At 39.6% G+C, this 12,566-nt stretch overlaps 1 protein-coding gene and 1 pseudogene across 2 annotated transcripts in view; one reads left to right on the top strand and one right to left on the bottom strand.

The window, feature by feature from the left end:
- SND1 (staphylococcal nuclease and tudor domain containing 1) overlaps positions 1-12,566 on the bottom strand; it is a 423,895-nt gene that overhangs the window by 230,887 nt on the left and 180,442 nt on the right. For both annotated transcript variants that reach the window (XM_049642985.1, XM_049642986.1), the window contains one exon: positions 4,362-4,462. In XM_049642985.1, coding sequence (XP_049498942.1) covers positions 4,362-4,462 — 101 coding nt within the window. The remainder of the gene's footprint in view (positions 1-4,361; positions 4,463-12,566) is intronic.
- Positions 6,187-6,504, top strand: LOC125931046 (bublin coiled-coil protein-like; annotated as a pseudogene).

Below are 12,566 nucleotides of genomic sequence, written 5' to 3'. Positions count from 1 at the left end.
TAGGATTTCAGCTGATGCCAAACAGAATGACTGAGGACCACTCAGACACCTGTGCACTTCTGTCCCAACCTGTTGAGCCATTTGTTTCTGTCCGCAAAACTATATATACTGGTTATGCTTGTTATTTTTAATTATGTACTTCATCAAATATTTTGTTAATTGAAATATGACTACACAAAAAACATGTGTTTATGAAAACAGCTGAATACTTTGAAAAGGTTCAATAAGATGAACGGCTTTAAAATGGTTGCAGGGGCGCCTGGGTGGCGCAGTCGGTTGGGCGTCCGACTTCAGCCAGGTCACGATCTCGCGGTCCGTGAGTTCGAGCCCCGCGTCAGGCTCTGGGCTGATGGCTCGGAGCCTGGAGCCTGTTTCCGATTCTTTGTCTCCCTCTCTCTCTGCCCCTCCCCCGTTCATGCTCTGTCTCTCTCTGTCCCAAAAATAAATAAACGTTGAAAAAAAAAAATTTTTTTTTTAATAAAAATAAAAAAAAATAAAATAAAATGGTTGCAAAATAAATGAGGGGGGTGTAAATCACAAAAATCTAGGGTTTGATAATCAGTGTTTTCAAGTACTCCTTTTTTATTAATGTTTATTTATTTTTGAGAGAGAGAGTACAAGCAGGGAAGGGGCACACAGAGAGGGAGACACAGGATCTGAAGCAGGCTCCAGGCTCTTAGCTGTCAGCTTCTAAAAAGGAAACTCCTTTTAAGAGTTTCTTCTAGAAACTCCTTCTAAAAAGGAAACTGTGCAATTTTTCATGTTATCAAATAGTTGATCTACTCTTCCCATGTATCAAAGATTCAGAAATATATGCACATTTTAATGCTTAAAATGAAATGAAAGTATTTTAGATTAAAAAAAATTCCTTCTCAGGGCACTTGGGTGGCTCAGTTGGTTAAGTGTCACTCTCTTAATTTTGACTCAGGACATGATCTCATGGTTGGTGAGATCAAGCTCCACATTGAGCCCTGCGCTGACAGTGTGGAGCCTACTTGGGATTCTCTCCCTCTCTCCCTGCCCCTCCCCTGCTCATGCCTTCTCTATCAAAATAAATAAATAAACTTAAAAAAAACATCCCTTCTCTAGCCAATGTTTTTGAATAGTTAACCATTACACTCAGAAGACTGTTAGTATACCTAAATTCTGAATAGAAGCTGAGTATTTGAACATTATTATTTATTCATACAACTTTTGTACAATTTTATTTGGATTGACTGCCAAAGTACAGAAAATTCAGAAAAATAATAAAACACAATCAAGGCAAAGGGAAAATAAAGAGAAGCTATGAGTACGACTGAAACATAAAAAGCGTAAGAAGCATTAAAATGTTCATTTTCCAGACATGACCTATCTTTAAGCAATGATGTCCCAATAACCAAACAAAAAATGAAAACTATCTAATATAACTTTTCCAGTACTGATTACATAACAACAAACTCAGGGCTCAACAGAAATAAGTGTCCCAGGTAATGAGACATCTAAGTATTCCTGTTATGCTTCATAAAGGGACACTCTGCAATACAATAAATAATTCAAAAATTTATTGAAACTCCTACCATATGTTGAATACTAAGACTACAAAAGGGAATGTAAATGACAAAAATCCCTATCTTCAGGGAGCTTACTGTCTAGTGAGAGTTTCTCTCCAAAGTATCAGTAAATCTCCGTTATTTCCCCTGAATGCACACCAGTAACTGCTTCACAAAGTCTAGTTAGTAGAAACAACTCTATAAAGTAACTCATAATGCTTTCCAGGCACCCTGCTTAGGGTGATCTTATCCAAGGAGACAATTAAGGGACCCAGAAGAATCAACACACTGGTCAATACTTTGGTAAATCATACAAAAATAGTACTTTTTATATTCCAGTTACAAGAACTGAGAGGTAAAGTCAAGGTTATCATCTCTGCCAAGAACCTGAAGTACAGACAATCTTTCCTGTCAATTAAGACCAATCAACTTGTGGGGGCACCTGGGTGGCTCAGTCAGTTGAGTGTCTGACTTGGGCTCAGGTCATGATCTCACAGTTAGTGAGTTCAAGCCCCACATCAGGCTCTCCGCTGTCAGCATGGAGCCTGCTTCCAATTCTCTGTCCCCTCCTCTCTCTGCCCTCCCCAACCTGTGTGCGTGCGCATGCTTTCTCTCTCCCTCAAAAAACAAACTTAAAAAAAAAGAAAGAAAAAAAAAGACAATCAACCTGTGTTGACCAACCAAATCGAAAAAAAGGCTGATAACTTCTTCTTTTTTTTTTTTTTAATGTTTATTTATTTTTGAGACAGAGAGAGACAGAGCATGAACAGGGGAGGGTCAGAGAGAGGGGGACACAGAATCTGAAACAGGCTCCAGGCTCTGAGCTGTCAGCACAGAGCCCGACGCGAGGCTTGAACCCACGGACCGCGAGATCATGACCTGAGCCGAAGTCGGCCGCTTAACCGACTGAGCCACCCAGGCGCCCCAAAGGCTGATAACTTCTTATGAAGGCTTAATTACAGACCAAAACCTTGGCTAGAACAGTCACTTAGCCTTTGCAGAGAGACATGTTAGCCTGAAGGAGTAATCTCCAACAAAGTCAAGATCAACACAGTTGAAACCTCAAGGTGTCCTGGCATGGAGCATGCCCATAATACCCTACTATGGAATTTTTAAACTAGCTGTTTCAAACTGTCCTGTATTAAAAAAAAATCCCCATAACACACTCAGAATATGTAAATTTTTGAGAGAGAGTGCATGCACATGGAGGGGCAGAGGCAGAGAGAGAATCTTAAGCAGGCTCCACAACAGCAAAGAGCCTGACACAAGGCTCGATCTCTTGACCCTGAGATGATGACCTGAGTCCAAGTCAAGAGTCAGACGCTTAACCGACAGAGCCACCACCCAGGCATCCCCAGAATATGTAATATTTAAGCAGTGTAAATTTACTTTAAAAATACACCTCAGTGCTAACTAAATGAAATAATCCACTTTAATGGATTGCTGAAATGAATGGAAACCATCTACCAAAAATAAAGGTGTGCATTTCTACAGTAGTGATGCTGTTGTTTTTACCAGTAATTAGATAATAAGAGCTGTTATCTACTGAGGTGATTCCTCGTGACAGTTAAAATTTTAACATATAAGAATACTAACTTTCCAGCTCTCCATAGTAGAGTAGCATGCACGTAACTCCTAAGAAGTGGTGACAAAGTGGCAATAATCATTACTGCAAGTTAAACAGGCAGAAAAATGACCAAACTATGTCCTAGTCTCTCCCATTTCAAAATCATCTTATTTGTCAAGATTCTGCTAACAAAACATGTCACTTGTGATGGTGTTAAGGTAATGACAACAAAATCCTATACTGAGTTCCTCTCCACGAAGTCTCTGATGGTTGTGTGAACAGTAATGTTTACATAAATACAGGAGTGATAACAATGGCTAAAAAATAATTATTTTCAAGCATGACAGCACGGATGAGCAGAGAAGGCTCCTATTTGGTAGGAGAGTTTCTAGAAGGTAAATTAGCTACAAGGTCCTCTCTTTCAGAAGAATGCTGTGGCTTAGAGGTGTTTCTCCTAATGGGCTCCATTGTACTTTCAATAAGACAATCCCTGTTTTGAGAAGAAACCTATTCTTTTCTTCTCCTCCACTATACCCCCGTAAAAGAGAAGAAAAATACCAGTTTGGTAACAAACAGCATTTAAGATTGTTAACTAGAGATGGAAACAATTATCATGCTGGTGTATTTTATGCAGAGTAAGAATTACTACTGGGGACTGACTGTTTTAATATTTATTGTGCAAGCATGGCCCAGCAGGCTGCAGGCTTCCTTCTTCCCCCATCAGATACCTCCCTTTAAAAACTGTTCATCAACCAAGTTCCCAAGAGACTCTGGAATATAACAGGATACAGCCAGCACAGAAGAGAAAGAAAGTCCCCATCATCTACTGATTACAGACATCTATATAAAGAAAATGCCCAATGAACTCTTCTTTTTCTTCTTCTTCCCCTCTCCACCCCCCCTTTTCTGGTCTGTAATTGAACTTCCTAAACTAATGTGCGGATAATTTTTCTACCTAATGTCAGATAGTACCTAGGGCCTGACTGACACTCAATAAATGGCATTATTAATAGTAATAATATATGCTACATAGTGCCAAGCACACAGAGCCCAATAAATCTTAAATGACAATAATGAAGGAATATGATTAGCTAATGAATGATTATAAAATGCTTTGCAAATGTAAAGTGCTACACAGACATAACAATTATAAACCACTGTGTTAAGAGCAACAGAAAGGAAATGAGGGAGGATAGGAAGGAGACACTTAAATGAGCACAACTCGTAGCTGTGGTTGAGCCCCTGCCAGTTACAACACTCACATTCCTCCAATGGTAACGGTGGCACATGTCCGCTCTGAAAAGGCAGGCACCGTCTCTGTGGCTGGGCTGGCTGGTCTAATGTAGTCCACAGTCACATTGACCTGAAAACAGAGAAGCAAGGGAGTTAAGGTTGAGAGTTTGCAACACAGCTCACTAGCAGTCAGGTGGGCCTGTCCAGTTGTCAAGGATCACCTCACTCAGTTTTTCTGGGATTAACATTTTAAAAAATAACAATTAAAAGATAGCTGAACCACAGGCTGGGAGAAAATATCTGCAAAAGTCTTTATCTGACAGAGGACTGTGAAACAAGATATGCAAAGAAGTCTTAAAATTCAACAGTGAGAAAATGGAACAACCTGATTTAAAAATGGGCCTAAGACCTGGATATCTCACCAAAGACCTTCAGAAGGCAACGATGCTCTACATCACCTATCACTCGGGGAATACAAATCACAACACTGAAGAGCTAGAGCTACATCAGGACTGCCAAAATCCGAACACTGACAACAAATGCCGGTGTGGCTGTGGAGGAGCAGAAGTTCTCATTCATGGTTAATGGGGATGCGAAACAGCACAGCTACTTTGAAAGGCAGTTTGGTGGTTTCTCACAAAACTAAACATATTTTACCATATGTTCCAACTATCACACGCCTTGGTATTTATCCAAATAAGCTGCAACTTATGTTCATGCAAAAACCTGCATAAGCATGTTTATAGCATCTTTACTCATAACTGCCAAAATTTGGAAGCAACTAAGGTGTCCTTCAGTAGATGAATATATAAATTAACTGTGGTACATCCAGATAAAGGAGTATTATTCGGCACTAAAAAGAAAGGAGCTATCGTGGTATGAAAAGACATAGTGGAATCTTAAATGCATATTACTAAGAGAAAGAAGCTAACCTGAAAAAAGCTACATATCATATGGTTCCAACTATGTGACATTCTGGAAAAGGCAAAATGATAAAGACAGTGAGATCAGAGGTTGCCAGGGGATAGGGGGAAGAGACAGGGAAAAACAGGAAAGGCACAAGGGGATTTTTAGGGCAGTGAAACTATTCTGCATCATACAATAGTGATAGATACATACCATTATACCTTTCTCAAAATCCATGGAACGTGGAATACTGAGAGTGAACCCTAAAGTTAAAATACGGTCTTTAGCTGATGATGTATCAATGTAGGTTCATCAGTTGTAACAAATGTACCACTTTGGTGGGGGATAATGATAGTGGGGAAGGCTGTGTAGAGGTAGGGCATATATATGAACGCTCCGTACCTTCTATTTTGCTATGAACTTAAAACTGCTCTAAAAATTTAAAAAAAAAAAAAAAGGTTAACACCAAAAGAGAAAGTCAAATGGCAAAACATTTAAGGTCCCACGGAAGTTACACTTGACAGAGAAGAGGTTGGCCATATTCCTGCAGGACTCCTAGATAACATTATGTAAAACAGTTCTTTAACCTTTTCAACACCCCTGATGATCTGCTTTTTTTTTAATATGAAATGTCTCTACAGAAAAACTGCACATAATTTCAGTCTACCATAACTACTCTAGAACCAAGTTAAGAAACATTAAGGAGAACAAACAAGATGACAATCACAAGGATGCTTGGGACTGGTATCACTGCATGTAAATAAAATGACACAGCTAACTACACTCAGTACCAAGAGCTGCAGTTAGGAAGTTTTGAGGGGGAAGGCTTGAAGGGACCAGAAAATTTTTTTAATTTTGAAAAAAAGATATGCATACAAACAGTTTAGGGTGGCCCCACATTCCATCCGACACCTCTACCTTCAGCCGGGCATGGCACATAAGGCCACAATGTCAGGACCCAACAGGGAGCTGGGAGCGCCAGTGGAGGCAGGTGCAGAAGGTGAGGACAATGGCAGAAATATGCTGCCATTAACTCCACCTTGGACCAGATCCAACTCCTGTCTGGACCACCTGGAGGAGAAGGACCACCTCGACAGCTGCCTCCAGGAGCTACCTGAGTCCATCTGGCAGACACGCCCTGAGTTCCAGACACAACTCGGGTAGGCTCCTGGCAATGTCAGTCCCTCGGCCCTGGGAGCCCCCACGCAAACCCAGCCCTGCCTCCTTGGACTAAGCTCTGGCCTGGGCACTCACCACCTGGCTTAGATACTCCTTTAAGGGCTTTCAGGCCCGCTGGTGGGTCTACCTGCCTGAGCCACTCCCCACCACCTGACATCCCTTCCTGGGGTCAGGTGTGGGCCTGCTACCCACATGCCTTGCCTGCCTGCCTGACCAATTCCAGGGCACTCCCCACTCTGTCCAGGCCAGGTCTTGAGTGTCCTCATTAAATGAGTCTCCAACACCAAAAAAGTGAACAAACACAACAAAGAGATTAGGAAGCTAGGAACCTAAAATGAGAAAGTTGTTTAATCCTAATAGACAATATATGGATACAGACACACCGAGCAATGATCTTTCTTTATGAAAACTTTTAAGAAGAAGAAACAAGTATGTGGTGTCCTTTAACAAACATACAGGGTCTGGTTTATAGAATTAAGATATATACCTGGTTTTGTCCATGGCCAAGGTTTACACATCTGCACCGAAAATACATTGGATCAAGCATCCTGAAGCCATCCTCACAGTCAGAAAGTCCAGAATCTTGTTTTCTAAACATGTCTTTAGTTCTCACTGATCAGCTCGAAGACAGCATATTGCATAGACCTCAAGTTCAGCTCAGTGCTGGTGAGCACCATTAAAATCCTTTCAATCTGTCTGTTCCTCAAAAACTCATTTTAAAAATGAATACGGAAATTTTGAAAAGGACAGCTGCCTCAAAATTCGGACTGTCAGATCACTCACTTGAATGCTCCATCTAATAACGGTTTAAAAGCAACAGGGAGCCCTACTGGAGAGAAAGCCAATTAAGGGCTGAAGGTAAGGTAAATCTTTCTTATGAGAAGTGCTGTCATAATACAACAACAGAGACAAGAAGAAGATATATAGAAGACTCCTAAAGTCAGTTGTATACACTGGAATTACTTCTAGGTCTCATCAACTTGTCGAAAGCTAAGGAGACAGGTAAATGTGAGGGATATGATCAGACGGGGGCAGGGCTGGATGGGTTCTAACAACTAGTACCTCCAACAAAGAGGGGTTTTTTTGTTTTTTGTTTTTCCCAACAAAGAGGTTTTAATAGTTTCCCTGTATGCAGCTGGTGAGAGTTAATACAGGCCAAGGACAAGCCAAGGAATGACAGGCGCTACAAAAATTCATCCAGAAGGCCATATGAGTAATGCTGATGATGTTGGGCGAGGGGGGGACAGACGGGGGGGAGGGGGGTTAAGGTAATGATAATAAACAAAAACGAACACCTGACCATCTTCCAATTCAGAAGGCCAAAAGGCACCCTATCCCAAAAACAGTCTTTCAGGAAAATTAAGTGGGAAGACCAAACAAAACTTTAATCCTCAATAACCTAAAGAATTAATAATTATATTCATCTCCCAATTTTTTCCTTTATCTAGAAAAAGAACTGAAAATATGAGATTAAACAGCTCATTGGGGAAGCAACATTATTAAAGTAAATCTCAAATACAAATGAAGCCCTGAGAACAGCCCACAGCCAAGACACATACCTGCAGGCAGCTATCACAAACCAAGATTTAAAGTCAATGTGTAATTAGCATTTATGTCCCTCTCCTGTGGATACCGAGATCTATTTCTCTACCTTGGAGCCATCTCTAGATACTCATCACTGACTTGTCAATCACTTGAAAAAGAGCCACAATTTCAACAGTTTCAATCAAAATTGTAAATCTTAGCAAGGTCTTTAACTGAATAAAAGATAACCTGAGTTTTGTGCTTGTGGGTTGAGTACATACGGAACAGCAGGAGTTAAAAAGTAGCAGGTGAATGCAGACACGTTCCTCATTTTTCAAGCGAAGGTACTCCTAGAATGTTTAGTATACAAGTATTTTACATGTTCCTAACACAAAGGGCCTGATCTCTGATCTTGGAGCAATGACTCCAAGGAGCCCTAGGCTCTTGCTTGGTTCTGTTATAAAAGAGTCCCATCCCATCTTTGGGTCCCCCTTTTTCACCTGGAAAATTAAACCACTGGGTTAGAACTCTAGAGTATCACTCAACTCTCGGATTTCAAAAGATAACTTAGCCAGTTATGGTGTATACTATGGTGTTTTCTTGGACCTTTGTAATTCCTACCTTACCTTTACTACAGTAAACTGGAACACATAGATTGTAAGCTCCAGGAGAAGGCAGGCCATGCCTTTTACTAAAACTGTTGTTACAGGGCCTGTACAGTGGCTGGAGGGCATACTGTAAACAAACATCTGTTGTGTGAATGGATATATGTAGTCAGGAGCCCTTTCAGACAGAAAATTCTAAAGAACACCTTTGAAATGAGAAGGTTCAGTTTTGAGGACCACTTTGTCAAGTTGTTGACCTTTCTGGGGTTTTATATAACAAATTGCCTGGGTGGCTCAGTCGGTTAAGTGTTCGACTTCGGCTCAAGTCATGATCTCATGGTTTGTGGGTTCGAGCCCCGCATCTGGTTCTGTGCTGACAACTCAGAGCCTGGGGCCTGCTTTGGATTCTGTGCCCCCTCTTTCTCTCTGCTTCTTCCCCACTCGTGCTCTGTCTTTCGCCCCCTCTCAAAAATAAACATTAAAAAAAAATTTTTTTAATAAAAAAACAAAACGTGGGGGAGAAGAGTATTTTGAAATCGGATGAAGCTTTAATCACAGCCCCTCCTCTAACAGGTTAAGTAAGCAAAATACATGTAGTTTCCCATATTATTGGTTTCTCAAAGATGTTTTCAAAGAAAAGCAGGTAATCTAATTTGATTCATCCTTAGTCCATTAGATTGTGGAATTTTCCTTCAAAGGAATTTCAAGGACCTTTCAGAGGAATGAAGATGAAAACTTAAGACGAAATTTAAATCACAACCTTATAAAGTATGGAAGTAATTTAGTTCAACAGAATAGCTTTGGGCCACACCTAAAGAATTCTGAGGATCTATGGATGTGTATTCTTCATACATCTGATCTCTAAAAAAATCAAATTACCAAAGACCTTCACAGGCCTTATGATGGTGATAATGAAATGACAAAATGACAAAATCTGAACTATGTATAAAGGATAAAGAAGGGAGAAAAACAACTGCATATCTACAACATTTCGAGGTCACAGACTGAGTTTAGTATTAATATAAGGCTGTTATATAAGGCTCTTTTGCATAATTACCATATAATCCCGCCCACTATTCCACACAGCCAATCATAAATTCACAAAGAGCCATAATAAATACCCTGCCTCTGGAAATAAGCTCTTAAATGACCCATCACTCTCATGACAGAATTTCCAGGTAGTTATGAAAAGCTTCTATGAACCCCAGAAAAGACAGTATCATCATCTGGGCAAGTCCAGCTGATGCACCTGGGAGAGAAAAGTAAGTAGAACACTATTTTGTACAGCTTAAATAGGAGCATGGACTCTGGAGTCACCAGGCTGCAAAGGTTTGGTTCCCAGCAATTCTACATAAGAGCTGTGTGAATTAAGATAAGTTACCTAACTTCTCTGTGCTTCAGTTTAACATGGATAACTCTGCCTACCTCACAGTTACAGGAAGAAATGCATTCGTATACACAAGGCATTTAGAACACGGCCGGATTCCGAGTAAGCTCTATGTGTCAGTTATTTTCAGATAAACACGTACTGATTTTCTTAGAGGAGAGCCTGGCACAAAGTAAGTGCTAAATAAGTGTATGTGAGATAAATAAATACATGAATACATACATATATGCATAAATAAGATGCATGTTGACTGAAATCATTAGACTACTGAAATCATTAGGTAGAAAGGCTCAATTAAATATACTTTTCTCCTTAAGGAGCCACAGCAAACAAGAATATGTACTTCATACATATTCATCCCAACTTAGAGATAAGTAGGGCTTATTTTAAAGAATGATACACTATTTTGTATTTATTTACACATTTTCCGGATTAATTTTGCAGGTACCAGTTATTGGAGATTTTATTTACCAAAGATAATTAAAGCAGAGTGTGGGGAATAATCTCAATTAATTAATAGGTTAACTAGAAGTATTTTGAGAGGATACTCCTTGCCTTACTACATTAGGAAGACAATGAACACAGAGATCAGTCTCCCTTTGCTCTGTATAAAACAGGACCTTCCACAACACTCATCAATATTTATATATTCTTAATCTTCTTTCCGTGCTAAAAACCACCTTATGTATTTATTGTAAAAATCTGATACACATATATTTTTAATTTTGAAACAAATTTTAATCACCCATTCACCTCAATATAGGATGAGCTTCAAAACAAATTGCTAAGGAGTCTCTAGGTCCTGCTTCTGGGCATGCTCTCGGCCTCCCGCCACCACCCCACCCCCAACCCCCAGCCAAGCTACTCAGAGACAAGTGCTTGTGGAGCCACTCAATCCTCATAAGAGGACATCAAACTAACCTCGTCCTAGACAGCACGAGGTCACAAGAAAAACAGTGAATCACAAATGAGAGCAACATATACACGTTCACATTTTCTAGTTAGCAACATCGAAAAAAGGAAAAATAGATGAAATTATGTTTAATATTTAACTAACACTGTACAAAACATCCTATCAACAAATAACCAATATGAAAAAGATATTGATATTATTTTCTTTCTTTGATATGAAGTCTTTGGAATCTGCTGTGTATTTTGCAGGTCCAGCACATCTCAATCAGGACCAGGTCCATTCAAGTGCTCGAGAGCCACCCAAGGCTCTTAAGTCGCCACACGGGACTGTGTGAGCCTATACTCTCCCTGAAGGCACAGCAGTCTTAAAGAGGCTAAGGCCTCGTTCCTCTATTATATAATCCTCCCTTTTGTGATTCTTTCTCAATTTTCTCCTGTGAGCTTCTGTTACATTTTATGAATCCCTGTAAACACTCTTAAACCAAATATGAACAAACATGGCATGAAAAACCAGATATAAAAATAAAATGTTTATCCTTCATTTTCTTTTAAAACTGTTACCCGACTAAACTAGAAAGCTTTAGAACTTTCAGTTCCTAAAAAAAATTTCAGGTGGGAGGATAAATTTGTAGAAAGGAAAAAAAAAAAAAAAACCCTTTAATTTATGACTATCATTGTGAAATCTGTTCTGTATTTGATGAGGGTACTTTTCGGCAACTTCTATCAATTCAATGGCTGAATTTTATTTATCCTCGATTTGCTAACATTAATTCTAGAATTCTTTACCCTAAGAGGTTGGAATTTATTCTAATGGATGGATGGTGCCTAGAAACTCAGGTTAAGGCAATAATCTACTTTTGTGATTAGTATTTCTGCTGAGTATTGATTACTAGAGAGAAAATGATCACTTGGTAGATGAGAACTATTTATTTTTATAACCACAATAAAAAGGCTGAAATTTGGGTCTCATTAGGACATCGCTGAGCTCTGATCTCTCTTAAAACAATTTTTACAAAAGGCCAAACTGGGAAACCTAAACAATTTACAGATATAATGACAAAAAATTATACATCTACACTGCAAAGATAAGGAAACAACAACCCTCCCTTCCTACCTCTCCAATCCAGCCTAGATGTACTGTGTAACACCCCCCTTTGAAATCACCGTAATTAGTTGTTAAGGCTGGTTGTTTATTCACATACATTCACGTGGCTCTCCTCCATCTACAATTACTCTTCCCAACTCCCCCCCACACACCCAGAGTCAGAACTATTGTGAGCATATTCCATTTTCATCAATGGAATGTTAACCTACAGTGCTTACAAACCTCTGTAAGCACAGAGTTGAGGAGCATTCTTATTTGATGTATTTCTGACAAAATGAACTCCTTACCCCCTACCACCTTGCTGGATAGGAAGATGCTTTTATCTATTCTGAGAGGAAAGGTAGAAATCCAGCTTAATACAGGGCCTGTGGAGAGGCTGAGAGTCTCTCCCGACATCAGGCATTCATTTAAGTGGACATCACTGCTTCCTGATAAGCATTCAGTTTGGCAAATATTTAATTAAAAGCATACACAGGCATGAGATCCACATGTACATGTGAAAACAATACATATAAGGACCCATTTGAGACTGGCAAAGATTACTAGAAGTAGTGATAACAACTTGACAACCATAGTATTCAAATGGTCTCAAAATATTCCTTAGTTTATGTGTGAG

This window comes from Panthera uncia, chromosome A2, assembly GCF_023721935.1.
Source record: "Panthera uncia isolate 11264 chromosome A2, Puncia_PCG_1.0, whole genome shotgun sequence".
Classification (NCBI taxonomy): domain Eukaryota; kingdom Metazoa; phylum Chordata; class Mammalia; order Carnivora; family Felidae; genus Panthera; species Panthera uncia.
The sequence above is the reverse complement of the archived record's forward strand: the minus strand, read 5'-3'. Positions and strand labels throughout refer to the sequence as shown.